The sequence below is a fragment of the Phyllostomus hastatus genome, unplaced genomic scaffold (genome assembly GCF_019186645.2).
Source record: "Phyllostomus hastatus isolate PE091 unplaced genomic scaffold, TTU_PhHast_1.1 phas_scaffold_501, whole genome shotgun sequence".
Lineage (NCBI taxonomy): Eukaryota > Metazoa > Chordata > Mammalia > Chiroptera > Phyllostomidae > Phyllostomus > Phyllostomus hastatus.
The window spans coordinates 11039534-11067054 of record NW_025334033.1 but is presented as its reverse complement, the minus strand read 5'-3'; the positions used below and the strand labels follow the sequence as shown (position 1 = coordinate 11067054).

The window sequence follows — 27521 nt, the reverse complement described above, 5'->3', positions numbered from 1 at the left end:
GCAGACATCCCAGGACCAGTTTCCTGAAGCTCCAGGCCATCCTGCTATTGTGTGGGGAGCAGCCGGGGCACCAGAAGCAGCCACCATGGCACAAGGTAGGGCAGGCCCAAGGGGATGCTGGAGGTCAGGGACAAGGAAAATGAGAGACTGTAGAAAGACGAGAGACTCTATGAAGTCAAGAGAGGGTGGATTCGGAGGGAGAAAGGGGTAAATAAAGAACAGAGGCAGAAGGAGTAGAAACTCCAGGAACCCTAGAATTCATCAGCAGTAGCCCAAGAATCAGGAGACAGGTAGGTGGCAGCAGGTAAACACAGCTAGACAGCTGCATGCCAACATGCTTGCTTCCAAAGCCTGGTGGGATGGGGTAGGGCCAGGAATTAGGGGGTTGGGGTTTCTGCCCTTTTCTACTAGCTGACCCCTTGATATTGAGTAAGTCACTTCTCTAGTGCCCAGCCCCCATGCCTGAAAAATGAGGGGGTCGGACCAGACAATCTTGAAGCTGTCTTCCATCTCCAGAAGTCTCTGAATCTTCATCTTTTCTTGTTCTCCTATTTCAGAAGGTCTCTTCCTCATCTTAGCTAATTTTCCCACCACTACCCCTCTATCTGTATCAACTCCCTCTCTCTATAAAGAGTGGTTATAAAGAATAAATGGTTATTTGAAATCATAAGAATAAACTAAAAGCTCTACAAATGTACATAACACCCTTACCTTCATTTATTGTTTTGTATTAAATTTTTATAATTCTTAATTACACAAGAAATATATCAATACATAGTTGAAGCAAAATAAAGCAGTAATTACATTCCCTTACTTACACCCCACCCTCAGACAGATCTCCAGAGAAACCACTGTTACTGGTCTTTTGTTTATATATTTATATTCATATATATATGCTCGATGTAATACATAGTATTTAGCATGTGTGACTTCTTTTTTCATATATCTATGGTGTAATCATATTGTACATATTTTTCTATAACTAGATTATTTTTCACTCAACAGTATGTCCTGGAATTCTATCCATGCCACTCAGTCCCTGTAGGTTTTCGATTTTTTTACATTGCATTGTATTGTGTATTACGGGTATAAGTAACTTATTTATCCAGTCCCCTACTGATGGCTATTCATGCTGATTCGCATTTTCAGTTACACAAGCAATGTGACACTGCATAGTCCTCTCTGTGCCTCTTTGTGCTTGTGTGGGAGTATCTCTCTAGGATGGAGACTGACAATTATTTTAAAAGTTCTTCCTATAATTTTCTTTCTATTTTATTGATCATTTCACCCCATTCTTCCTGCACATCAAGAAGAACAAGTACACCCAAGGTTAGATGTACCTCCTGGTTGAATACCTGGTGTCTGAGCCGAAGATATTAACTTGACCCGGCATGTATCCAGAGAATGAGCTCTGGCCCCAGTGCTTGCTGTCAGGCAGCTGCTACCACTCCTGTTGAGTAGTTTGGGTCATGTGCCCGGCTTGAATTGGGGCCACTTAGCACACTCGGTCTAGTCAACTGGTCTCCAGAAGGAATGAGCATCTTTTCCACAACCAGCAAAAAGCCAGTTGCTTTCCTGACTGGCAGTGGATTGTATGTCCTTTCTGAACACAAATGAAGGCCAGCAATGGACGGAAGCTGTTGGGTAATGGAAAGAGTACAGGACTTGGGCCTGTAACATTAGGTTTCACCTTGAGCAAGACATTTAATTTGCCTAAACCTTGGTTTTCTCATGCCTCCACTGTTGTGGGGAGGATTCAGTAAGATAACTGTCCTAGGATAGTGCACGGTCACAGAGTAAACAGGCCCGCAATAAGCTGTTTATTGAATCTGAAATTTGAAATAAGGACAGGGTAGTTATGCCAAAGACAGAAAACTTTGTTCAATCTAGCAAACATTCTTTAATACCAACCATGTGCTGACCAGTATGCTTGTATTTCTATGATAAGAGATCCATACCTGTGCCCTGGCTAGTATAGGTCACTGGACTGAGTGCTGGCCTGCAAACCAAATAGTCAGCGGTTCAATTCCCAGTCAGGTCACATGCCTGAGTTGCAGGCCAGGTCCCCAGCTGGGGGTTCACAAGAGGCAACTACACCATTGATGTTTCTCTCCCTCCCTTCCTCTTTCTCTAAAAATAAATAAATAAAATCTTCAAAGAAAAAAAGAAATCCATACTTGTTAGCAGTCATGCCTCATTTTCCCCTCCTCCCAGCCCCTGCTAAACCATAATCTACTTTCTGTCTGTATGAATTTGCCTAGGCTGCACATTTCATATAAATTGAATCATATCACTTGTAGCCTTTTTGCCTGGCTTCTTTCACTCTGCATAATGTTTTCAGCTTCCATCCATGTTACAGTACACAAGGTCTGTCCATCCTTGTGTATCCAAGGATACAAAAAAAAGTATCCATCCATTTATTATGCAAAACAGACATTTATTGAAGAAGCTACTAAATACAAGAAACATTGTACATAGGACAATGACACTGTAGTCACCTTCAAAAGAGGCACCTTGGGACCTCACACAGTTCTCCCAATTGCCATCAGCTGCCCTGTCATATTTTCCTGAATTTCATCAATGGTCTGAAATCTCTTCCTTTTCAAAGGAGATTTTAATTTGGGAAAAGCCAGAAGTTGCAGGGTGCCAAATCTGGGTTGTAGGGGTGCTGAGTCACCTGGGTGATTTGATCTTTCACCAAAAAACTTCAGGAGACATGATGCATGAGTGGGTGTATTGTCATGATAAAGCTGCCAATCAACAGTTGTCCATTGTTGTGGCCTTCAGAATCACCTGAATACTTTCTGTGGAGGAATGTTCAAGCTTAACACAAAATTTGATGCAGATTTGTTGCTCTACTCATTTAGTCATTTTGAATGTGATGGCCACACAGTACACATGCTCACTCAATGGCACCTACTGCCCCCGCTCACTAGTACAATAAAGTCATCATTGTTCATACATGAACATTCCAGTCCACTCTCCTTGGCTGCCAGCTTACATCGATGTCATGTAAGCCATTCTTGTTATGTTAACAGTGGCTGGACTTTTTCTGGACAGACCTCATATTCAGCCTTCCTTTTTTTTGGTTGAATAATATTCCATTGTATGGATATACAATATTTAATTAATTCATTAATCAGTTGATGGACATTTTGGGTTATTTTTAGTTTTTGGCTGTTATAAACAATGCTGCTATCAACATTCATGTACAGATTCTATGTGAACATATGTTTTCAATATCTTGGATATAGGAGTAGAATTTCTAGTAGAATTACGGGGTCATATGGTAACTCTATTGTTTAACATTTTGAGGCACTGCTGGACTCTTTCCCAAGCGGCTGCACCATTTTATAATCTCACCAGCAACGTATGAGGGTTTCGGTTTCTCCACATATTCACCAACACTTGTTATCTTCTCTCTTTCTTGTCATAGCCATCTAGTGAGACCTCCAGTATAGTGCTGAATAGACGGGGTGAAAGTGGACATCCTATGTTGTTCTTTGTCTTTGAGGGAGAGTATCTAGTCTTTCACTATTAAGTATAGTGTCAGCTGTGGGTTTTTCACAAATACCTTTTACCAGGTTGAGGAAGTCTCTTCTCTTATTAGCTCATTGAGTATTTTTATTATGAAAGAATGTTAGATTTTTGTCAAATTCTTTGGTTCATATTTCTTAAAATTTAAATAAAGATGAGACAAAAGAGCTAGGTGTCCATCCTCATAGGTTTAATCTAGTGGTGGAAAGACAGACAAAAAAAGTAACCACAAAATATCTGAACATCTCATGCTGAGCCTCAAACTAGTAGTCTCTCAGTAAAAGTTTGTTGATGTAAGTGAACAAATGAGCATATTTCCTTGTCAATTAAGCAGTTAAGGTTCCCTATGAGTGATGTGGTCATATATTACAGATCAGTTGAAGAAGGGAGGAAGGGTGGGCCAACTGGGACAGGATTCATGAAGAGGGTGGGTCTCAAACAGTTGTTGGAGGACAGGCAAAATTTGGTTCAATAGTTAAGGAGTACTCTGAGCTGGGGCCACAGCAGGATAAAAATACATGGCAGGTAAGGCCACCATTTGCTTGAAGACAGACCGGATGCAGAGGACGACCTATGCTGAGAGTGGTGAGAAGTGAGAGTGTGAGTGTAAGTGAAGGCCACGTATGAAGGGTCAAGAGTGTCAGGTTAAGGAGCTTGCCTTTTGAATGGTGGGCTGTAGGGTATCTTGGAGATTTCAAAGCAAAAGAATGGGGTGATCAAATTGTCTTGGGGAAGTTAATCTGGCAATGTGTTAAGGGGTGGGTGGTGTATAACAGACAGAAAGCAGGAGACCTGATGGAGGCTGTTACAGTCACTAGGAGTGAGGAATTGTGTTAATGTGGAAAGGGACAGAGGGACACCACAGATATTTTAATTGAAGGATTGAAAGGATTTATGACATATGAATGGATAGACTGAGAAGATGGGTGAGCCAACTATGATTTAAAGTGTGATCTCAAGTGCCTGGGGACCATGATAGGACCATGGTCAAGCACGGAGAAGTCAGACACAGATCCCTTCTGAGGGAGGTACTCTCAGAGGACGGTGAGGTCAGTCAGTGTCTCAGCAGGAGCTCCAGAAGGCTGGCAGTGGGCCTTTCTGTGACTGCCCTCAGCATCACAGCTCCCAAAGCACTGGGCACATGGCATCAGTGGTGGTCAGAGAGCCAGCAAATTGCTAAAAGCGCAGCAGCTAACTGAGGGACAGTTAACCCTGGAGCAGCTAACCCAGGGACTTTCTCCCAAACTTGGGTGCTGGTACATGGGAAAGTGAAATTCAACTTGTGTTCAAGAAAGTGGATGCTGGCATGAATATGGGGACATACTAGGTTAAATGGAACAACCAAACTTGCCCAGTGCTCCAGAAGCAATTGGATAGAGAGAGAAAACCATGCATCTCCAGGAAGGTGGAAGGAAGGAAGGGATAAAGAATTAGAGAAGCAGAGAAGAAAGGGAGGAAAAACGTGAAAAAGAAGCACTTGTATGCACGGAGCCTCATTTAATCCGCATATCAACCCTGTAAGGCTGGTATTAAGGATTCTATTTTACCGACTTGGAGACTGAGGATCAGAGAGGCTAAGCTTCTTTCTCAAGTTTGCACAACTAGTAAGTGGTGGACAAGATTGGACCAAGCTCCCTAACCCTGCTCTTTTGTCTGCCCCTGCTGCCCCATCACAGGGCTGGAGCTATCTGTCACAGACTTCCAGAGCACCTGGAACAATGTGCAGCACCACACAGAGGAGATCAGCTCTGACTACCTCATTGTTCGCCGGGGCCAGGCATTCAACATCATCCTGTACTTCAGGGGCCGGGGCTTCCAGCCAGGCCTGGACAACATCATCTTTGTGGCAGACACTGGTGAGGACCCTGCTGACACACAGAAGTGTGTAGGTATTGGTGGGGGGATGGTTCTCTGGGGCTGGGAGGTTACCTCAGAGGGCCTCCGCTCTGCTTCACTTCCAGGACCGCTGCCAGACTTGGCCAAGGGGACTCGGGCTGTGTTCAGCCTGGCAGATCATCAGAGCCCCAGCCCCTGGATGGCCTCACTGGAGACCAACAGGGCCACGTCCCTGGAGGTGAGTCTGTGTGCCCCTCCCACAGCGGCTGTGGGTCGTTACCTCTTGAAGGTTCACATTGACTCCTTCGAAGGGTCTATCATGGCCTACCAGCTTGGGGAATTCATTCTGCTCTTCAATCCCTGGTGCCCAGGTAAGGCAGGGTGGCTGTGTGTGTGTGGTGGGGGAGTGGGGGGTCCCTTGTCTCTGTCCCTTTGTCAATGCCACAGAAAGCCAGGATCAAGGATTTCTAAACCCCAGCTCCCTGGGAACCCGCAAACCTCCCTGGTCCCATGTACTCAGCATCCACTCCCAACCAGCAAAAAGCAGGGCAGGGAGAACTTGCTATTTATTTACTTACTTAGAGTTTTAAAATTATGAACCAAGTCATCTTTACTCAAAAGGAAAACTATTACAATTAATTTTGACCACTGTTAGAATTTATCTTTATCATACCTTTTTAGGTTAACTCGAGTTTTTCATTGCAAAATAAAGGACAAAACAAAAAAGAAGAAAGTAGAGGTGAAAAGTCAAACCTTATCCTAATCTCCAAATCTAGTTAGCATTATCTTGTGTAGCCTTACAAAAATGTTCTATGCTTAATCAAATATGTATTTATCGAATATATGTATATGAGTGTGGGATTATACAATACAAACCATAAATGGGATTATTTAATACAAAGAATGCTCTTTCTTTTTTTTAAATTTTATTTTAATCATTGTTCAAGTACAGTTTTCTCCTTTTTACTTCCAATCCAGCCCCCACCCAACCCTCCCCACTTCCCTCCCATTACCACCCTCCCCCTAGTTTTTGTCCATGTGTCCTTTAAGTTTGTTCCCGTGAACCCTTCCCAATGTCCCCTGAAATTCCCTCTTCTCTCCCCTGTGGTCACTGTCAGTCTGTCCTCTATTTCAGTGTCTTTGGTTATATTTTGCTTGTTTCTTTGTTTTGTTGTTTAGGTTCCTGTTAAAGGTGAGATCATATGGTATTTGTCTTTCACTGTCTGGCTTGTTTCGCTTAGCATAATGTTTTCCAGCTCCATCCAAGCTGTTGCGAAGGGTAGGAGCTCCTTCTTTCTCTCTGCTGCATAGAATTCCATTGTGTAAATGTACCATAGTTTTTTGATCCATTCATTTACTGATGGACATCTTGGTTGCAGAATGCTCTTTTTTTTCATTGAAAAATTCAACTCTGGACATATTTTCCTATTAATACATTCTTCTCAACAACTACAATTACCCCATCATTTGGATGCATCAAATGTCTTTAACTGGTTCCTTATTTACGAACATTTGGGCTGTTTCTATTTGTTGTCTTAGACAAACAAAGCTACAGGGAATATCCCAGCACCACCTGTCCCACAATCCCTGTTCTCTAGATCTACCTGGAGGTCGTTACTTAGACCTACTGCATGTTATGGGCAGAATGAAGGACAAGCCGGAAGAGAAGAGTAGGAAGAGTACAGGAAGAGTTAAGAGTAAAAATGGCTCCAGTGGGATTTGGGGCAGAGGCTAAATTTGGCAAATTCTCACTTCTGACTTAGAGGGTGTTCCTCTTCCTTCCTCCCTCTCATTTTACCTGCACCACCAACCTTATATTAAGGGGGCCTGCTGAGTTGTGTCAGAACCCAGAATACTGGCTAGGTTCTAATATCTCTAACCACCTCCCACTGCCCTATTGGCCCTCACACGCGCGCGCACACACACACACACACACGCACACACCCCTACCTCCTGACCTCCAAGACTGGGTTTCAGATTGTACTGAGGGCCCCCTGGGATGTGGGGAAGAAAATTATATTGGTGGATTTTTCTCTTTTAAATCTTGTGCCCTACAAAAGAAATGATGAGGTCAATGCCAACCCCTAAATTCTGGTTTGCTCTTTTCCAAGCAGGATTGAGTATGGCAGAAAGAGCACAGGGGATGGAGCCACTGTGCTCATATTTCACCCTGTACTTATGTGTGATTTGGGGAAGTTATTTATCACTCTGAGACTGTTTTCTCAATCTTAAAATGGGGCTAGGTTGTAAATGTGCTTTGTAAACCAAGAAATTCAACCAAAGATAAATTTTTCCTCTTCCACCACATGCTGACATTGCACTTGTTGCTGGCTTTGAGGAATGGTGGAGAGCAGGTCTTGCTGCCCCTCTTGGTGTTTGTCACCCAGTGTGCTCTTCAGAGCTCAGTTTCCAAGCCTTCTGGGGAGGGCAATGGGGCGGGAAAGGCAAGATGACTTTTCTGCTTTGTGTTCTCCCATTTTGATTCCTAGAGGATGCTGTCTACTTGGAGAGTGAGCCCCAGAGGCAGGAGTATGTCATGAATGATTATGGCTTCATCTACCAAGGGAGCAAGAACTGGATCCGCCCCTGCCCCTGGAACTATGGACAGGTGAGTCTTAGCCCCACTCTTGGCCCATCCAAGGGAGAGGGGAGCAGGAGTGGGGGTGGGAGGGTGCCCCTCATGCAAGGTTCGTCTAGAACTGCTGACAATTGGGACCTAATGGTACCAGGAAGATGTGAGATGTGACTCCAGGGAACTAGAGCAGCAGCTCTAGAGAGAGTTGGGAAGTGTTCTTTGCTGATCATGTCTGATTTGGGCAACGTGGTTAGAAAGGGAAGGGCAGCTAAAGGCACCCTCCCAGGAACTCCACAGAGTTTGAGATTGAGAATGAAGGGACAACAATGACATTGGCCATAATGGTGCCTGTTTTTTTATTTGTTAACTGTGTTTCCAGTGTGTGTTCCTCAATATTTTTTTCCACACATGCTTGAAAACATGTGATTTTATTTGTAAAAATAGCATCATATTAATCTCAATGCTCTACAACTCCTGTCTTGCTAAAAGCATGCCTGTAAAGCTCAGCCTACAGCAGGTGCTCCGGAAAGCCCAGAACCAGAAAGAGGGTTCTTGAGGCTGAATACCAGCAGTGGAACCCTGTCCGAAGAAGACCAGCCCTGCCACCCCGAGGGGTGTTGCCTGGGAAATCCTGGGGGTGCTTGTGGAGCCTTGTTTCAGTTTGATATAGCTTCCTATCCTGGACTTGTTTAGCATATGTGGCCTCAGGCACAGCCTAGGACCCCCAGGTGGGTTTGGTCAAGATGAGACATAGCAGCCTACACTGGACCCAACTGACCTGCCCAACCCCTCACTCGGCATGGTCACATGGAGATCCTAGAGAGTCCCCGCACAGGAGTCCTGTCATCTGTGAGAAACAGAAGTGAAGAGCTGCTGCTTTCTGAGCCCTGGGTCCTCCTCACTTCTCTTTTATTCAGTGAACAGGTTTTGAATGTGTGCTCAGTGCCAGGCAGCACTTTAGGTGCTAGAAATATAAAAATGAAAAATCACTGTCCCTGAGCCCACAGTGAAGTGCGGACTCAGTCAGTCAGCAGGTCAGTTATCATGCAACGTGATATGTAAAGACTGCTGGACAGGCACAGGGTGTTCTGAGAGCCTGGAGCAAGAGCACTGGCTTGGCCATGGGGCTGTCAGGGAAGCTTCCTGGAAGTGGAGATGCTAGAACTAAGTTAACCAAGAGAAGGAAGGTGGGGAGAAAATATCCCAGGCAGCGGGAAGGGGGAGCAAAGATGCCAAGGCGAGAAATGGTTTGGCTTGCTGCTGGGGTTATAAGGAATCTGGCGTTGCCGGAGGGAGAGAGCATTGAGAAGTAGAAGAAAGCCAGATAGATCAGCGAGGGTCTTATATGTCTTGTAGAGGAGGTTAGAGCTCTGATTCTGTAGGCCACGGGGACCTTTGAACATTTTAAAGCAGAAGAGTCAACTGATGAAACTGTCCCTGGGGAAAGTGGATTAGAGAGCCTCCTGGTCCTGTTTATTGCCCGGTGGCACATGGAAATCAATGCATTCACTGACTCTCATTCAACAAAGATGCTTGGAGTCCCTACTATGTGCTGAGCACTGTGCCAGATCTGAGGTGTAGACTTTCCAGAAAAACTGGAAAGAGACAGAGCATATCCTTAGGCAGGGACGACATCCTTGGCCACACCATTATAACTGAGCTTCTTGAGTAGAAATGTAGCCAGAGCTCTGAAGCTGAACTAAGACTGGGTGAGGGGAAGGCCTCAGAAAAAGTGGCATTCACACCAGGCCTGAAGGACAAGGAGCCAGCCTGCCTTGCATGGCAAGTTTCCATAACTCACATGCTATCATCCAGACTGCAGCCCCACTGAATCACAGGGGCCACGGCCTTAGCAGTAACTGCCAACGCTGATCTGGATCAGCAGGTGGGGGTAGAAGATGAAGCAGTGTGGTTTTAGCAAGAACATTCCGTGAGATCCAAGAGTGTGGAAATTGAGGAGAGAAGAGAGAGAAATAGACTTTTCAGCCAGACATGTTAGAAAAAACTCCAGGGGTTTGACTTGCAGGGCATGCAAACTAGGGGAGTTCTGACCCCTGAGCTTTGAGAACCTGCGCCTGCCCGGGAGGCAGTTTGTGGTTGTGCTACTGGACCCAGTTACTTTCCAAATGGGTTTGTATTCCACAGACATACTCCACTGGAGAGTTAGCAGGGGTGGCTCATGTATTTCTTTCCATATCTACATGAGCCAGGAATGGGTGCCTTGCCTCTTTGCATCGTTTCTTGCAGTTTGAAGAGAATATCATAGACGTCTGCCTGGAGTTGCTAGACAAGAGCCTGAACTTCCAGACTGACCCAGCCACAGACTGTGCCCTTCGGGGAAGTCCTGTCTACATCAGCAGGGTGGTGTGTGCCATGGTGAGGCTGGGTCTGGATTTGCTCAACCAGGGCGTGTCTAGAGAGGGAGGAAGCTGTACCACTCACAGTTGCCCTCCCCAACCCCCAGTAATGGGAGAGTGAAGAGTTGAGAGGCACAGACACTCTTTCAAAGCCATTTTGTTTTTTTTTTGTTTGTTTTGTTTTGTTTTGTTTTTAAATATTTTATTTATTTTTAGAGAGGGAAGGGAGGGAGATAGAGAGAGAGAGAAACATCAATGTGCGGTTGCTGGGGGTTATGGCCTGCAACCCAGGAATGTACCCTGGCTGGGAATCGAACCTGGGACAGTTTGGTTCCCAGCCCGCGCTCAATCCACTGAGCTACACCAGCCAGGGCTTCAAAGCCATTTTGGATAAGACTGATGAAAGAACATGGCTACAGGCTTTCTCAGCTGAGCTCTGAAATAGCTGGGTGTGGGCCGTCATATCTATTAATTCCAAATTGTGTGTTTTAGGAAGGCCTGAGTGTAGCTCTCATTTGTGAAATGCTGCTAATATTTCTAAATTTCCTTTGCTCTGAAGTACTTTAAAAACTATCAGAGCCAAGCTCTAGCTTTGCAGAGGATGGGGAGAAAAGGGGTAAGAGAGTGTGCAGAAATAGAACAATAAACTAATTAATAGTGGGGCACAAGTCAGAATAGCCAGCTTCACATCCTGACCCCTTCCCCAGCTGGTCTAGAAGTTCCCAGGTATAAGTGAGACTAATGCCCCCTCTGCGTCTCAGGCCTGTGGGCCTTACATCTTGTGGAGGAAAAGGATGCTCCTAATTCTTCTATTTGTGGCTTCTCTTCAGATCAATAGCAACGATGACAGTGGGGTGCTTAATGGAAAATGGAGTGAGAATTACTCAGACGGCACCAACCCTGCGGAGTGGACCGGCAGTGTGGCCATCCTGAAGCAGTGGCATGCCACGGGCTGCCAGCCAGTGCGCTACGGGCAGTGCTGGGTCTTTGCAGCCGTCATGTGCACAGGTAGGGAGTAGGCGGGTCCTGGTGAAATTATCAGAAAATGCAATGGCTCATGTACAAGCTCTCCAAATAATTTTTGTCCTCCTCACACAATTCTCACCAAGAGACATTTGGAAGGAAGCCTTTTCCAGCAAAAATGCCTCATCACTAACCTCAGGCTTCATATATCTGGGTTTATTTCAGAGGATGGTTTTGAGGTAGAAATCACACACTTCCCAGAACCTGGTGCCCTTCCCTTTTTCTGAGCATGGGCAACCTAACAGAATATTCCTAAAAACCTGGCTGGAAATTGTCCAGTGCAAGATAGGAATGAGATGAGAGGCCGAGTAATTAAAAAACTTACAAACGGTTGAGCACAAAGAATGGTCTTAATGAAGATGTTCCTATGAGAGTGAAATGTGCATCTCTAGCAGTGGTATGGGCCACGGGGCCAGAGCAAGATGGCAGCCAAAGTACAGTGACATTGAATTTGGAGTTGTCACAAGTTCAGAGGGCCTGGAGGCCTGGCTCAGGCCAGGGAGTTAGGGGATGAGGGAAATGGTAGATCAACTTTTCAGATAGGGAGTAGATGTAATATTAGTAGAAGAAAAGCTAAAAAACAGGTACATAGAACAGAAGGCAAATGGAATTTGTTTTCATGTGGCAAGAGGAACAAGCAGAGGAAGTGCGGAGTGAATTTTGAGGAAACTGACACCAGGAAAGGAGTCATACACTGCAGGTAGCAGGAGGGGGCTCTTCCGCCTCACCCAGTGTCAAACTCTTGCTCCTGGCCCTCATCCTCACCCTGCCCTCCATGCCTGTGACAGCTCTTAGCCTCTTGGCATGCCTACTGTGTACCTGACTTGGGTCGCAGTCAGGAAGTTATTTTTGTTACCTGGGGAGAGATGCCAAGTATGGCTTTCACTCACAGCAGTCTCTGTGCAATCCAGGGAGGCCAGATCTCCCTGCAATTTGGTTTTATTGAGGACTGAGGCCTTTTGTGTAGAAATTCCCTATAAGATAAAGCCTGGTGCAGACCGTGTGCATGTGTGGTCTGGGTCTAGCTTCAAGATCTTGGAGGAAGCCTAGAGAGCCCTGGGCTGCCCAACGAAAGCGAGGCCTCTGTCCAGGGACACAAGGAGGTTTCTGTCAACACCCATAGACTGTGACTTCACTCCGGTTGGTGAGGAGGAGATCCCGAGCTACTCCCCCCTGCAGCGGCACAGCCCTATCTTGAGTTGGATGCTTTGATTGCTCAAAGGGTCCTTGAGATTTATTTGTTTGTTTATTTTCAATAGTTCATTTTTATTGTACTTTTTCATTACCATTTATCCCCCCATACCCTCTCCCACCTGCACTCCCCCCCAATCAGCATACTCTTGTCCAGGCCTTCGAGTTCTTTTTCTTTTTGGTTTGATCCCTCCACCCCCAACCCTCCCCATCCCCAGCTGTCAGAAACCGGTAATTTGACAGTTTTGATACCCAGAGTCATAGACATTTGGATAAACTGGAATGTTTGAATCACCCAGGGAGGAGGCACAAAACTGAGAGGCAGAGGACGGATCGATCTTGTTTGTGCACGATAGAGAGGGAGTCTTCCTGTGCGTGGAAAAACCCCGGAGTCCAATGGGCCAGGTGTATGTGCATGTACACGGAAAGGGCGAGGGGTTGAGGTGTGGCTGTCTGGAACTGAGTGAAGACAGAGGTGGAGCCAGTGAATGGAGATTATGCAACAGAGCAGACCAATTAAAATGTTTATGAGAATAATGGCCCTCTAGTGACCTAGGAAGCAAGGGGTTGGGCAAAGTGGGTCAAATGTGGGCTGCAGTGGGTCCAACTGCTGTTCCGTCACCACCAGTCTTTGCCAAAAGGGCTACCATGTCATATATCAATGAATTTATCAGTTTAAAAACTCATTCATTCATCCAACAGTATTTATTTCATCCTTATTATATGCTAGACACTTCAAATACTTTTAGATGCAAAAACAGGCAAGACCTGGTCTCCATCCCAATAAAAGTAAGGGATTATCAAGTTTCTTAACCTGATTCAGCTGCCAAAGCATTATTCTTATTTCACAGTCATAATAGCTGATGCTTATTGAAGACTTCTTTTGTGACAGGACCTGAGCTAAAACTTTGACAGCATAATGGTGAGATATGTGAGCTCTGGAGGTAGACTGCTTGGGTTCAAATACCAGCACTACCATTATCTGACTGAGTAATCTTGGGCAAGTCACTTAACATGTGCCTCAGTTTCCTCAGACATATGATGGGGAAAGTAATAGTACCTACCTTGTAGGGCTATTGAAAGGACTAGTGAGTTCAGACATGGAGAATTCTCAGACTAGAGCCTGGCTACAGTGAGTGTTCAGTATTAGCTAGGATAGTCTCATCCAGTCCTCCAAATGACCTTATGAAGTAGGCCCTAGCATTAATCTCAATTTCACAGATGAGGAAATTGTGTGGTGGAGCTAAGCTCATGTCCAGGCCTGGCGTGCTCTAACCACCAGGCCACACACTGCACAGACATTCCTAGCAGCAGTCATTTATCCAGCATCCCTGTGCTTCAGGCACCTACTGAGCACTTTCACTCTTTCTCATCCCCCCAACCACATGCAAAGTATCTCTCACTACCATCCCTTTACAGGAGAAAAAACTGAGGCCGAGTAGTGACTCTTGTCTGACTCAGAAGTACATTCCCCCCAGCAGCTCCATCTCCCAGCACTGCCTTTCTAAATGTGAACGCACCGACTTCAAGTTCCTAAAGAAAATCAGAGGAACAAGACTTTGGATGCACCAAGGATAGCGTTATAATTTTTGGATGGCTTGTTTTCTTGACATCCGTTTAACTGTCTGTTACCCTGAGAAGTTCAGAGAAACCCATGGCCTACCCTTCCTATGCTCAGGGCTAGCTGCCCGCAGCTCTCAGTCACTAGGTCTTTCCTGTCCTGGCCATCCGCTCCTTGTGACAAGGCCAGGCCCCTCAGCCCTTGGCTGAGGTCTGTGGAGCAGCCTGGAAGCCTTGTGCTGTGACAAAGGAACAGAGGGGACAATGATGTTCTATTGCCTGAAGATTCTCCCCAAAGCCAGGTGTCCAAAAGCTACCTGCTGCACAATTCCATATATGTGAAATGCCCAGAATAGGAAGATTCACAGAGACAGAGCAGATTAGTGATTGCCTGGGGCTGGGGGAGGGGAGAAAGGAAGTGACTGCTAGTGGGCATGGAGTTTCTTTTTGAGGAGATGAAATGGTCTGAGATTAGATAGTGGGATCTGTTGTACAATCTATGAATATACTACCAACCACTGGATTGTACGCTCTAAAAGGGTGAATTTTATGGTATGTGAATACCAACAAAGCTTTTTTTTTTTGAGCCAGGCATCCCGGAAATGTGCCTGGGCTCGGTAGGCTCCTGCCCACAAGTGCATGGGGTAAAGGGGTGAGGGCAGAAGTGAGAGGCTGAGGGTCGGAAGACTTGAACATGTGACTGTGAGCAGGTCTATGTGGCATCATCCCCTCCCCTGTGAAGTAGGGCCCCAGGCCCCAAGCCACGGTGGAAATGGCGTGAAAATGAGGAGGATGAGTGCTTGGGGCTGGACCCTCCTCTCTTCCCTAAAACTAATCTAAGATTTCTTCTCACTGTGAAGTACCTTATGATCTTTGTTGCAGTACAATGACTCTTCCTCATTATTTTTACCGAGCCCTTTCCTCTCAAAGAAGGAACGTCAGCCAAGGCCCGGGCGTGTTATCTTTCCTCAGCCTTCAACTTAAGCACAAATCTACCATTATTCTCCATGGATTTATGGGGCATCGGCGATAGTATGGAATGTTCCCTCACAGGGTTGTGGGTTAATATATGGCAAGCCCTTAGGAAAATGCCTGGCACGTGTTTAGTTTTATGTAAGTATCAGCCATTATAATTAGTCTCATAATGTTTTCATCTCTGCCTCTCAGGCTCCAAAGGTCTGGTGGGCTCCTGTTTAAAAGATATTTATGGCCATCCCCCAAACTCCAGTTCCCTGTGTTCTCTACCACTTTTTTAGTTTCTTTCCTTTGTTCCTTGGAGTGTTTAGGATTCAATTAATCATATTTCTCCTGTCACGGATTTATCATAATAGGTCTGCTTCAGGCCCCTCATTTTAAAAAATGTAACTAATTAATTGATTTCTCCCATTTATCTCATAACCCACTTCCATCACCTCCCCCCAGGATAGGGAAACATTTAGATGTATTTAATATGTAGCATTATATTTGAAAGTGTGCTCGTGAAAAGTATATTATTATCCTTGTGCAATACTTTGTCCAGCATGTTATCTGTCTTATAGATTGTATTTTTCACCTTTATTTTTTAAAGATTTTATTTATTTACTTTTAGAGAGATGGGAAGAGAGGAAGACGGTGGGGGGAAACAGCTGCTTCTCGCATGTCCCCAACTGGGAAACTGGCCCACAACCCAGGCATGTTGGGAATCGAAACAGCGACCTTTTGGTTTGCAGGCTGGTGCTCAGCCCACTGAGCCACGCCAGCCAGGGCATATTTTCCACCTTTACAAGTTCCATTGGGCCTTTTCTTTATCTTCACTTTTCTTATTATATTCATGTTTTCCTTTACTTTCTCTTGAGCATATTTACAGTGTGTAAAATAGCTGTTTGAAAGTCCCTGTCAGCTCATTCCATTATCTCTGTCATTTCTGAATCTAGTTCTATTGATTGAATTTTTTTCTGATTATGATATTTCCCTGGTTCTTTACATGCTTGTAATTTTTTAAATAGTCTTTATTTTTTAGAAAAGTTTTAGGTTTCATTGCCATCTCAGACAAGAGAAAATAGTTCAAATATGACCTTGTGATAACATATGTGAAAAACCAAGCCATCTTGTTGTGGGGAACAGCTAAAGGCATGGGAGAAGGAGCAGAAAGCAGTACTTTTACCATTTGGAAGCTTAATACAACCAGGGAGAAATTAAAAGTTGTTTAAAAATTATCACATTTAAATGCAATTACTTTCCGTCTACTAGCTGGAGCTTTCACTCTATTTTTCAGTGTGAGCTATGAAAGTGTGGTGGCAAAGTTAACCAAATGAATTTCAATGAATAAATAAATCAAACTCTAACTTTCCAGTAATTTCTCTTATAAAATTGGAGCTACCTTTCTCCTTGGGGAGGCCGGGAAAGGGGTGGAGGGGCAGAACTGGGGAGAGGCCTTCGTGGCCCGTCCTAAAACAGACTTCATGGTTTAACGTACCATCAGGACAGCGTCCACCACCAGTCAGAAGGAAGCCACCTCCTGGAGGGCGGGAATGTCTTCCATTTGTGTGTTGTCTGCATCTAACCCACTGCCGGGTTCACAGCAAGGGCCTGATGCTTGTCACCGAATACGTGCTCAGTGGCTGAGTGGAGAGCTATAGTAATTCGTGCTGGGAGCATGGTGTTCTGTGATACACCTTGGGAACTCTTCAGTTCTTTCCCGACTCTGTCCACCTTTGTCCAAGTATCACAGTGTGAGTGTGTATGCCTGTGGGTGCACACACACAAACACACCCCCAATGGATTTCTCTTTTATAAGGAACTCCGCTCCCACAAAATTATCAGTGAGTCACCCAAGGCTCATGCCAAACTGGGAATCCTCAGAAGTGATAGTCTGTAGAAACCTTGTTCGCAGGTTAAAGACAGCACACACCAACATGACTGAGCGTCTGCTTTGTGCCCACCCAGCCACAGCAAGGAGTTGACACCAGCACTGACATTTCAAGTGGCTATTCATGAACTCATCATCAGGGTGAGAATGGAGGCTTGCTCCCTGCTCTCCCTACCCACCTCTCCACGGCACGTTCTCTTATTACCATAAGTGTTATCCACCCATCTGCCTGTAATCTTAGCATAAGTCCTGGCCCACACAATGCTCCTGAGTCACTTGAACGCTCTTGCATCACTCCTGTCTCACATTCCTTCAGCGACAGCTCTGCTAACCTTCACCCTCCCTGCTGAGGCTGTCCTGTGTCACCTCCACCTACAACTTGCTTGTCAGCTCTGCTTACTCCCTGCCCTTGTTCCTTGGCCCTGTGCAGACCTGTCACTCCAAGGAGAACTCCAGGTTCCCCTTCGGGCTTTCCTCCTCCCTGTCCTGGGCTACATCCAGGGGTGTGTCCACACCCTCGCCTGGGAGAGGCTTTGCACCGAAGTATAAGGAGGAGCTCAAACTAAAATCTATAAGCAATTAAATGTTCAATATAAATAAGTATTTAAACTAAATATTATGAACACTTCTAAAAATGACAGTAGTATCTATGAAGATCCCTCAGAAATATCTATTTTTTTACTCAGTCATTTTTACCTGCTGGAATCTGTCCCAAGGGAGGAAAATATATTGCTCTGTAAAGATGTTTATCACAGCATTATTTACAAAGGGGGAAAAATGGAAACCAACAAAATATGTAGAAATAACCAGCAGTAGAAATCTTGGCAAATGTTTGATAACACAGGAAGGTGCTTGGGATGTGAGGTGATGTGAAAATGCTAGAACGCTGAACTGCGTGCACAGTCCTGGAGGCTGGGCGCAGGACTGAGTGCTGGCGTAGCAGTGGAACCAGGATCTGAGGGATGGCTTTGCTACTTCCTGGCTATGTGGCTTTGGTCAGGGCAAGCAAACTTTTCTTAGCCTCTAATTCTTCATCTGTAAAATGGGAATAATAGCAGCTTCTGTGTAGAGTTGCCCTGAGTGTAATGTATGTAAAACAACACTGTGCCTGCTGGTAGACATTACAGTATGATTATGGTTATGGTTGAATTGGATGGGCTGTCACTGTTAGACTTAAGGGGCCAAGGATCCCCAGGGGATTCGGTGGTAGGATGGGCTAGGGGGACACTGCTGTTCTCAGAAGAGTGCAGAGTGGGAGAAATACAGCAGAGGACAAAGAAAAGAAGTTGGCTGGCAAAGGGCAGGGCTGCTCCTACAGGAATGAAGACAACGTTCTACCTCTTATCCAGAATTTCTCCACCAGGTACAGACTCACCTTTCCAGGCTCTTGTTACAGTTTCCTTCCCTTCCTGGCTGAATCGGTGGTGTTTTCCTTGAGAAGCTGCCAATACGAGATAGTCATAGAAAAGGGGGAGTCCAAACCACAGGACTCTGTGCCTAAGGATCTGATGTCCTCAGCCAACAATCCTTACCACAGAAAAGAAAACGTTCCAGCTATTTGGTTTGCAGATGGAAATTTATGGTCAGGAGAAAAGTGAGACTGAGTCAGGCCACTGAGTCTTGCCAAAGGAGGCATGTCTGGCCCGTCCTGCTGGCCCAGGCAGGGGGACCCATGACGAGCTAAACCTTCTGTTGGCACCGGTAGTGCTTGCCAAGCAACCCACAGCATTTGTGTGGAGTGTGCTCTGTGAGCACCGGGAAGAGGAGCTCAGGAAGGTGGTCAGTCTCACCAACCCAGTGCCCCAGACAGCTCTTGCCTGGTCCTTGAGTTGCCAAATGAATGATTTCCCTGGGCCCAGGGACCTAAATCTAGGAACCCATAGATCTCCTGAATCCACAACCCCAAAAGGTTCTCTGCCTTCTTTGCAGTGATGAGGTGCCTGGGGATCCCCACCCGCGTGATCACCAACTTTGACTCCGGTCACGACACAGACGGAAACCTGATCATAGATGAGTATTATGACAGCACGGGCAGGATTCTGGAGAATAAGAAGGACACTGTCTGGTAGGAGACAACTTCTCAGTCTATTTGTAGGGCAAACCCCACCAGCAGGAGTGTGCCCATGAACCTGATGCCCTCTCATACCCCCTGCACCCACTTTTATCAGCCCCAGGGTTTGGTATCCCCAAGCCAAGGACACAAAGACCATAACTGGCTTGTGAGTCAGCAGGACACACAGGAAAGGGCCGCAGGGACCTTTCTGAGAGAGAGCGAGGGTTTTCAACTTCAGTTGGCTCTGGAAGCCTTCGTTCTCTCTTCACAAATAGAAGAAAGCCTTTTGCAGGGCAAATTGAGGCTCACCAGAAGAGCTGTCACCACTCACCCACAGAGGTCGGAAGGCCTGGGGGTGCCAAGTCTGTCCTTCCATCTGGCAGTCCATCTGCTCGTCGTCCCCTGCCTTCCTCCAGAAGGAACATAAGCCCTGCAAACTCTCCCTTAGCTTATTTAACGCTGACTCCCTTGGCTTCTCCCTAAGGAACTTCCATGTCTGGAATGAGTGCTGGATGGCCCGAAAGGACCTCCCTCCTGGATATGGAGGCTGGCAGGTGCTGGATGCCACACCTCAGGAGACCAGCAATGGTGAGGCTCTCCAGAAGAAAGGCAGAACCCACTCCCACGGAAACTGCCCCTGCCCCTGCCCGTCCCCACTGCAATCGCCCTGGCCCACCGTGGCTCTTCTTTTCTCTTTCAGGCCTGTACTGCTGCGGCCCGGCCTCGGTCAGAGCCATCAAAGAGGGAGATGTGGATCTGAGCTACGACACGGCCTTCGTCTTCTCCATGGTGAATGCCGACTGTGTGTCCTGGCTCATCCATGGAGGGAAGGAGCAGAGACTCCACCGAGACACAAATTCTGTTGGCAATTTTATCAGCACCAAGAGCATCCTCAGTGATGAGCGGGATGATGTCACAGAGAACTACAAGTACGAAGAAGGTACGTCTAAGTCAGCCCCCCTCGATGTCTAAATCCTGTGTGCACCACCCCCTACCCCAGGGAAACTCCCAGCTGGCTGGGATAGGCCTCTGGGGATCAGAGGGCATTTGTGGGGCAGGACCCAGTCTACTGTCTCCTCAGCCCTTCCGTGTCAAGTTACCAGCTGAGGTGTCCCTACTACCTCACTTCCTCATGCCCACCATCCCCCACCTCCCACAGGCCATTGAGTGCCCTCCACAGATGTCCACATTGACTAGAGGGCCATGGACAGGCAGCTCACCAACAGTATAAGAATTCCTCATTCCTGTCTTCTCCAAAATTCGGCCTCCCACTGAAGATGGCGGGGATTTAGTAAATGGTTTCTTATTAATTAATTTAATTAATTTTATTTAACTTATTGTTTAATTTACTGTGTTTTGTCAAGTGTTTGGAGGATAGACCAGACCATCAGCCAGCACCAAGGCTAATATGAGGCCTACGTTCACTCTCACGCCCACCCCCTGCAGAGGATGGCATGGAGAGGTGGGAGGCCTGGCGGGAGTTTCTTAGCCAAGCCAGAGGGGCAAGGGGGCAGCTAGGTTAGTCTGCTGTGGACTAATTCCTGAAAATTGAGGGAGACCAACCACCGGATTTGATCACTAGGGAGCCAAACAAATATATTCAGTCCACGAGGGCCAGAAGCAGGGTAAGGGTCAAGATCTGAGCAGAGACAGGCCAGGAATGTGTAAGGGTAGGGGAGGCGAGTAGCTGAGCAAACCACTGAGAATGCTGGCAAGTGGGTGTCTGTGCTTTGTCTGTGTGGACCTTTAGGGCTAACACAGAGAAGTGCCAGACACCAAGCCCAGGAAGGGGCTACACAGCAAGAGACAGGCACTGAACACAGCCCAGAGGTACCGTCCAGGCTCCCCACTCCCATCCACTCTGGAGTTAACTTGGTTGGGGTGCCCAGAAACAGATCCTGAGGCAAGAATTCAACTGCAAGCGGTTTATCTGTAAGGCAATCCAGGAACTCCTGGAAGGAAGGAGAGTAAGCAAGTGAGACAGGGAAGGGGATGAAGCTATGCCGGCTGTCTCATCAAGCCCATTAGCTCTGTGGGCAGACAGAGCTCAGTCCCGCCAGGGAGCTCTGCCAGTGGTGTTGCCAGGGAAAGTACAGGATGAATTGTGCTTTAGTTTAACCATGTCCTGAATTATTTGTTGTTCACCTGGAATTTAACTTGAATGGCCTTGTATTTTTATTTGCTAAATCTGGCCACCCTCTCAGGGATTCATTGTAAAGTGTAGAACAATACCTTAGATTCATCCCACCCAAGAGGCAAGGGGCTATTATTTATCTACCAACTGCTGTTGGTCAGGGATTGAGGGCTGCACCTGGGGGTTGTAAATTCCCTAGCACTTTTTCACTGCCCCATGCAAGGGCAGAGTCCACTCTGATAGCAGGGAAAACCTCAGGCAAATAGTAGCAGATGCTAGAATTTGAAATTGGGGCATGTGGGCACTGAAATGGTAAATGCCAAGGTGGTGTGGGTGGGACATGGATTGCAACTGCTATAAGGTCCATGGGGTTCCCCTGTGAACTTGGAGGTTCTGAAGCTATATTCTTCAGTGTGATGCTCAGCCAGGCAGTGTTCTGTCTCCTCCCACCCAGCCTGACCAGGTCTGAGGGTGGAGCAGACCACAGATGAACTAAATCTGATCCATACCTCCTTGAGTCCATGAAGCCAGTGACTCAAGCTCCTCTTCTGCCTGAAACAGAGCTTAGAACAACCCTCAGAGCAAAGGGACAAAAGCCTGGAAAGGCTGTGGGAATGCACTAGAGGAGTGGAGCGGGCCCTGGAGACACCAAGTGCTCAGTGACGGCAGCTGCTGGTATTATTAGGATAACACGTTAAGTGTTCCTGCAATTCCCGGCAAAATCGCCTCCCTAGGACTAAGGTCAGGGTGCTCTGGAAACTCAGCTTGCCTGAATTTCTTCTTTTTTCCTCCCACTGGCTTCTCAGTCTCTTGGTTTCCAGGAATTAGTCTACACCTGACTGATAATTTGGTGCTGGAACAGGAAATCGCATCATGTTCTGTTGTCTTTAAGTCTCATTTTCCACACTTGTGGGCTTTGTCTTTCCCATGGGGAAGGCACGATAGTCTTTTAGTCACAAGCACAGTGTTTTTTTTTTTCCGAATTGGGCAGATTTGGTTTCCACCTGAACTCTGACCCTTGCAAGTTGTGTAACTTGGGCAACTGACCTTACCTCTCTAAGCCTTTTCCATGTCTGTATCTAGAATAATAATACATCCTTCTCATGGTTGATGTGAGGTTGAAAGGAGTGATGTGCTCAGCAGAACCTGATACTCAGAAAGCACCTGATGAATTGTAGGGAGTGTTTGTTGTTGGAAATGAAGATTTTAACAACCCTGCAGTGTTGGTGGGACTGCTGGGAAAGATGTTCAGCCATGGCTTAGCCCCCGGGTCAGCCTGGCCCACAGCTCGTGCTGTCTCTGCCCTCCCAGGGTCGCCCCAGGAGAGGCAAGTGTTTCTGAAGGCTCTTCAGAAGCTGAAGACTGGAGGGTCCCAAGGCCACTACCAAGCAGACTCACAGCCTTCCAGGCCCAGGCCCCTGAGCCAGGACAGTCCTCGGAGCCTGGATAGGCCTTCCCTTCGGCCCAGTGATGTTATCGAGGTCTCCCTGAAATTCCAGCTGCTTGACGTGCCCAACATGGGCCAGGACATAAGGTTTGTCCTGCTGGCCGTCAACATGTCTCTCCAGTTCAAGGACCTCAAGGTGAACCTGAGTGCTCAGTCCCTGCTGCATGATGGGAGCCCCCTGCCCCCATTCTGGCAGGACACCGCCTTCATCAAGCTCTTTCCTGAAGAAGGTACGGGCTCTGGGTACAGGCGCAGGGGACGCTGTGCACACACAGTGGGGTCAAGTCAGCCAACAAGGGTTGTGGGGCAGACCCCTGTGACACCTTCTTCCTGGTATCCCTTCCAGCACAGATTCCTCTTCTTCCCCCAACTCCTCCCCTCTGCCTCCTGTCTCCTCTTCTTCCTCCTACCCTTCCTTCACTACCCCAAGGAAAGTAGCCTGGCTTAGTGGGGGAAACGTGAGCGCTGGAGACATCCAAACTTTGGTGAGAATTTCAGCTCACCTATTTATCAGCAGGATAACATTGGGCAAGCCGTTTCACTTCTCAGTCTCTTCATCCAAACACCTGGTACCCACTTCACTGGGGCTCAGCACATGTGGGCTTCCTCCTCTCTGTAAAAGGGTCTCCATATCCACCAGACCCAGCTGACTTCCCCAGCAGTCTCACCTCATCCTTGTGTTCTCTCCTAGCAAAGACCCATCCCTGCCAAATCCCCTATTCCCAGTACAGCCAGTACCTGTCAACAGATAAGCTGATTCGCATCAGTGCCCTGGGAGAAGAGAAGAGCAGTCCCGAGAAGATCCTGGTGGACAAGATCATCACCTTAGTGTATCCCACCATCGTGATTAATGTAGGCAAGAGCCCTGCAGGTGGCTTGGGGACTCCTTGAATCAGCTGCAGGAGGTGGAGCCCTCTGAGAGCCTGCCCAGGAGAGCAGCCCTTCCCTCCCTCTGCCTCTTCTGGTGCTCCCAGGCACCTCCCACCTGGGTCAGGAGGTCTGTCTGAAAACTCTGGGTGATGTCTCCATCCTCTTGCACCATTAGATGCCATGGGTGCAATTTAAGCAGCAGCCATGGGGAGGTCCTTCTTTTGTGCCACCTCCCACTGTTGGCCTTCCCCAAGGTCAACATGAGCTCAAATGGGAGGAATCTGAGAAGGGGGAGAATATTGCCTGACTGTGCATCCTTGGACAAACCCCTGGGTCGCTGCTTCTTGAACTGTGAATTGAGAGTATTACACTAGATGGCTTCTGAGGACACCTCCTGCTCTGACATTCTGTAGGTCCCTTCCTTCCAGTGCTGCCTCCCCACAGCCAAGCAGCCTCCCGGAGCCTGCCACAAGAGCCCATGGCGCCCTCTGCTGGCATGCACCGGGCAAGCCCAGCCCCAGGAGTCTGTTTTAGGGAGGGTTTCCAAAAGTGCCTCTAGGTTTGCTGAGGCACTTCCTTATCTCTACAGCCCTGAATAAACTCTACACATGAAAGAAAAGAGCCAGTCATGATAACAGAGAGGGAAGGGATGGTGTGGAATTGCAATAAGAAGAAACAACAAAAGCTGCCAAAGAATATTCTATCTACTCAAATTATGCAGGGACATTCTTTGGAAGCTCTTGATTACTTTACACTTCGAGATAATCCTTGGAACAGAGGAAACATCACTGGAGACTCCCAATTTATTACTTTTCCATATGCAGGATTGAGTGATGTAAAATACTTTACAAACATTCATACATGTATAAGTGAAGCAAAAGTATCACATAACAATATCTTGTGTGATGTACACTGATTCTTTCTTCTCCTCTATTTCATTTTTTTAATATTAATGACAACCCATCACATTGTTTTTTCTCTTTTTTTTTCAACCCTCACCTGAGGACATGCTTATTGACTTTAGAGAGGGGGGAAAAGAGGGGGAGAAAGAGGGAGAGCAACATCGATGTGAAAAAGAAACATCAAACAGTTGCCTCTCTATGTGCCCGGACCGGGTACTGAACCTGCAACCTAGACATGTGCCCTGACCAGGAATCAAACCTGTGACATTTAGGTTTAGAGGACAACACTCCAACCAACTGAGCCACACTGGCCAGGGCCCATTAAGTTGGGTTTAACCCATAGTTGGAAAAACACAGGCCATGGAAGTCCAGTTCTTCAGGAAACAGATCTAGGGAACAGTGCTCTCCATGAGAGTTTGGCGAATTGAAGAATGAGACTAATTCTCTACTCCTTCCTCTCCTCTGGATTTCTCTATTTAGGTCCTAGGAGCAGCCATTGTGAACCAGCCACTCACCATCCAGGTGATATTTTCAAATCCTCTCTCGGAGCCGGTTGCAGACTGTGTGCTGACCGTGGAAGGAAGTGGTCTCTTCAAGAAACAGCAGAGAGTCTTGTGAGTGCTGGGGGTAATCAGCCTTCTCTTCTGTCTTATCCCACAGTCAGCGCTGATCTTTCTGGACATGGGCTCCCAGGCCAGGCTCTCAGAACACTGGGAAAGGGGAGACCAGCTTGCTAAGTGGAAAAGGGATTCAGGGCGATTACAATGCCTACAGTTTTCTGACATTGTCCTTTCTCCGCTGCAGGATTGGAGTCCTTAAACCCCAACACAGAGCCAGCATCACTCTAAAGACGGTCCCCTTCAAGAGTGGCCAAAGGCAGATCCAAGCTAATCTGAGGAGCAACAAGTTTAAGGATATCAAGGGTTACAAGAATGTCTATGTTGACTTGACATTATGAATTATAAGACAAGGAGATGAATGTGTGGATTCTGAGCTTGAGGAAAAGGAGCAAGTTCAAATGCAAGCTGTGCCATTCCCCACCACAACAGAGGCTGTGTAGGGCTCTGATGTGAGAAGCAGAGGAGATGTCAGTGATGGATAGTCCCTTGTGCCATTTGCACAGCTCCCCAGGATTCTGTTCAGACCCCAGGGATTTCATGGTGTCCCACCCAGAACTGTGAGATGGCACAAAGGGCCAATGACACACTGGTTGGATTTGGCCATGACTAAGTGCCCAGATGTCAAGAAAAGAAGAAGACTGGCTGAGCAGCTCACTGTCGTTTTGTCATTGCAATGGCTAATCTCCTAGTACCAATAAACTTCAGTCTTATCCTCATCTCCTTTGCACCCGTGTAATCATCCCTCTCCCTACAACAGCTGCCAGCTATTCCCCAGATGCTGGGAGTATTCCATTGTTTCAATGCCTTAGTCCATTCATTTTTTTTCAAGAAATATCCCTTGGGTGGCCATCTGTGCCAGGCACTGTTCTGAGTGTAGGGGATAAAGCAGTGAACAAAGCAGAGTCCCTGCCCCCATGGAGCTTACATGGGGAGAGGGCACAGGCAATAAGCATGTCAACAAATAAGTAAGGTACTTAACATATGGTGTTAACATATGGTGTATCAGTCATGATCCAGTTAGGAAAACAAAAACCTTTGTAGGTATTTGTACATAGTACCTATCATCTTTGTGTCTTAGAAAAAAGTTTGGGAGATCTCTCACTTGGCCTTCCTTTGAATCCCTTCTCATATCACATCCAAGAGGTCCCTGAGTGCTAACAGTTCTAGCCTCTTGGCTCAAAGTCCATCAGTGCATTGTGGTCCTGGATCGACCTGGGGTGGCTGTGGTGCCGGGGGTAAAGCCAGCTGAGTACTGCAGTAGAGTAGATTTTTCATAGGGAATGAAGTACTCTCAGGCCTTTCAATTGGTTGCAGCCTTGTGTTTAATGGTCCTATGAACACAAAAGAACTCCCACTGTTATCTCCTCTTAGAGGCACCTGCTTTCTCCTGGCACTGAGAGAAGTTCTGCATAGAGAAAGACATGATGCACCTGCCTTCCAGGCACTGGCTACGTGACCGAGAGAGCTATTTAGGACATACATTAAATGTATTACATTAAAAAAGTTAAATACTTCTATTATATATAAACAAAAGGGTAAGTACATGTGATTAACCAGAGGCAGAGAAGAGGGTGTGGTGGAAATTATATAGTAGGTTGCTAGTCCTGTTAAAGGGCTGAGAATGAGGAAAACCCTGGTAGCAGAGAGCTGAAAGCAACCTATTCAGTAGTTTCCCCTTATCTATGGGGGAATATGTTCCAAGACTCACAGTGGGTGACTGAAACTGCAGATTGTACCAAGCCTTATATATACTATGTTTTTCCCTATACATGCATACCTATGATAACATTTCATGTATAAATTAGGAGCAATAGGTATTAAAAATAATAACTAATGATAAAATACAACAATTATAATAATATATATGTGATGTGGTCTCTCAAAATATTTTTTAATTATTTATTTCTGAACTTTTACATTTAATATATTTAAGCTGGGGTTGAACGTGAGTGACTGAAATTGCAGAAAGCATGGCTGAGGAAAGGGATCTGGGACTGCTGTGATTATTTCATTTTGTAATTTTTGCCTAACAATGAAACATGGTTTAAAGAATACATCATGGAGAGGAACATCTTGCAGTGGCAATAACCTCTGAAGTACTTAGAATATTTCAGATACTGCACCCTTGGACTCTTTCATGAATCCTGATTTTAACTCCACATTCATTAACTCTTTCACTCAACAAATATTCTCTATGAGGGGCCAGGCCCTCAGCTAGAAACCAAAGACACAAGAAGGACCAGGGCCTGCTCTCAGGGAGCTCAAGTCTAAGCATGTGGAGAACAAAAAGTAAACAGGAGGTTATAACACAAATTGGCAAGAACGACCACTGGGGTGAATGCAGGGTGTTGTGGGAGCATGAGGAGGGGCAACTAGTCTAGTCTTGGAATTATGATCAAGGAAGGTTTCCTGGAGGGAGCAGCATTTAAGTGGAAAGATAAAGACTAGGAGTTAGACAAATAGACTCGGGGTCGAAGGGACAGGGATGGCGTAAAGCAGTCAAGAACTGCAAGTTATGCAGATGGCTAGAGATCAGAGCAGGAGTGAGCAAGTAGCAGAAAACAATGA

At 46.5% G+C, this 27521-nt stretch overlaps 1 protein-coding gene across 2 annotated transcripts; it reads left to right on the top strand.

The window, feature by feature from the left end:
• Positions 1–25646, top strand: TGM5 (transglutaminase 5). Of its 2 annotated transcripts, none has more exons than XM_045823096.1 (13): positions 1–95; positions 5214–5393; positions 5499–5744; positions 7863–7981; positions 10196–10324; positions 11136–11313; positions 18857–18992; positions 19465–19568; positions 19681–19920; positions 22426–22791; positions 23253–23413; positions 24814–24947; positions 25138–25646. In XM_045823096.1, the coding sequence occupies exons 1-13, from the start codon at positions 86–88 to the stop codon at positions 25289–25291; spliced, it is 2157 nt and encodes a 718-aa protein (XP_045679052.1). In that variant the 5' UTR covers positions 1–85; the 3' UTR covers positions 25292–25646. The 2 variants fall into 2 exon arrangements, with proteins under 2 accessions (XP_045679052.1, XP_045679054.1); XM_045823098.1 differs by having other exon boundaries at positions 23253–23417; positions 25138–25278.
• The last annotated feature ends 1875 nt before the right edge of the window (positions 25647–27521 follow it).

What these genes read in the sequence shown, in the direction of transcription:
- TGM5 (XM_045823096.1), top strand. An exon ending in CATCTTTGTGGCAGACACTG is followed by an intron (nt 5,394 to 5,498) that starts GTGAGGACCCTG and finishes CTTCACTTCCAG; the next exon opens with GACCGCTGCCAGACTTGGCC. An exon ending in AAGAAACAGCAGAGAGTCTT is followed by an intron (nt 24,948 to 25,137) that starts GTGAGTGCTGGG and finishes TCTCCGCTGCAG; the next exon opens with GATTGGAGTCCTTAAACCCC.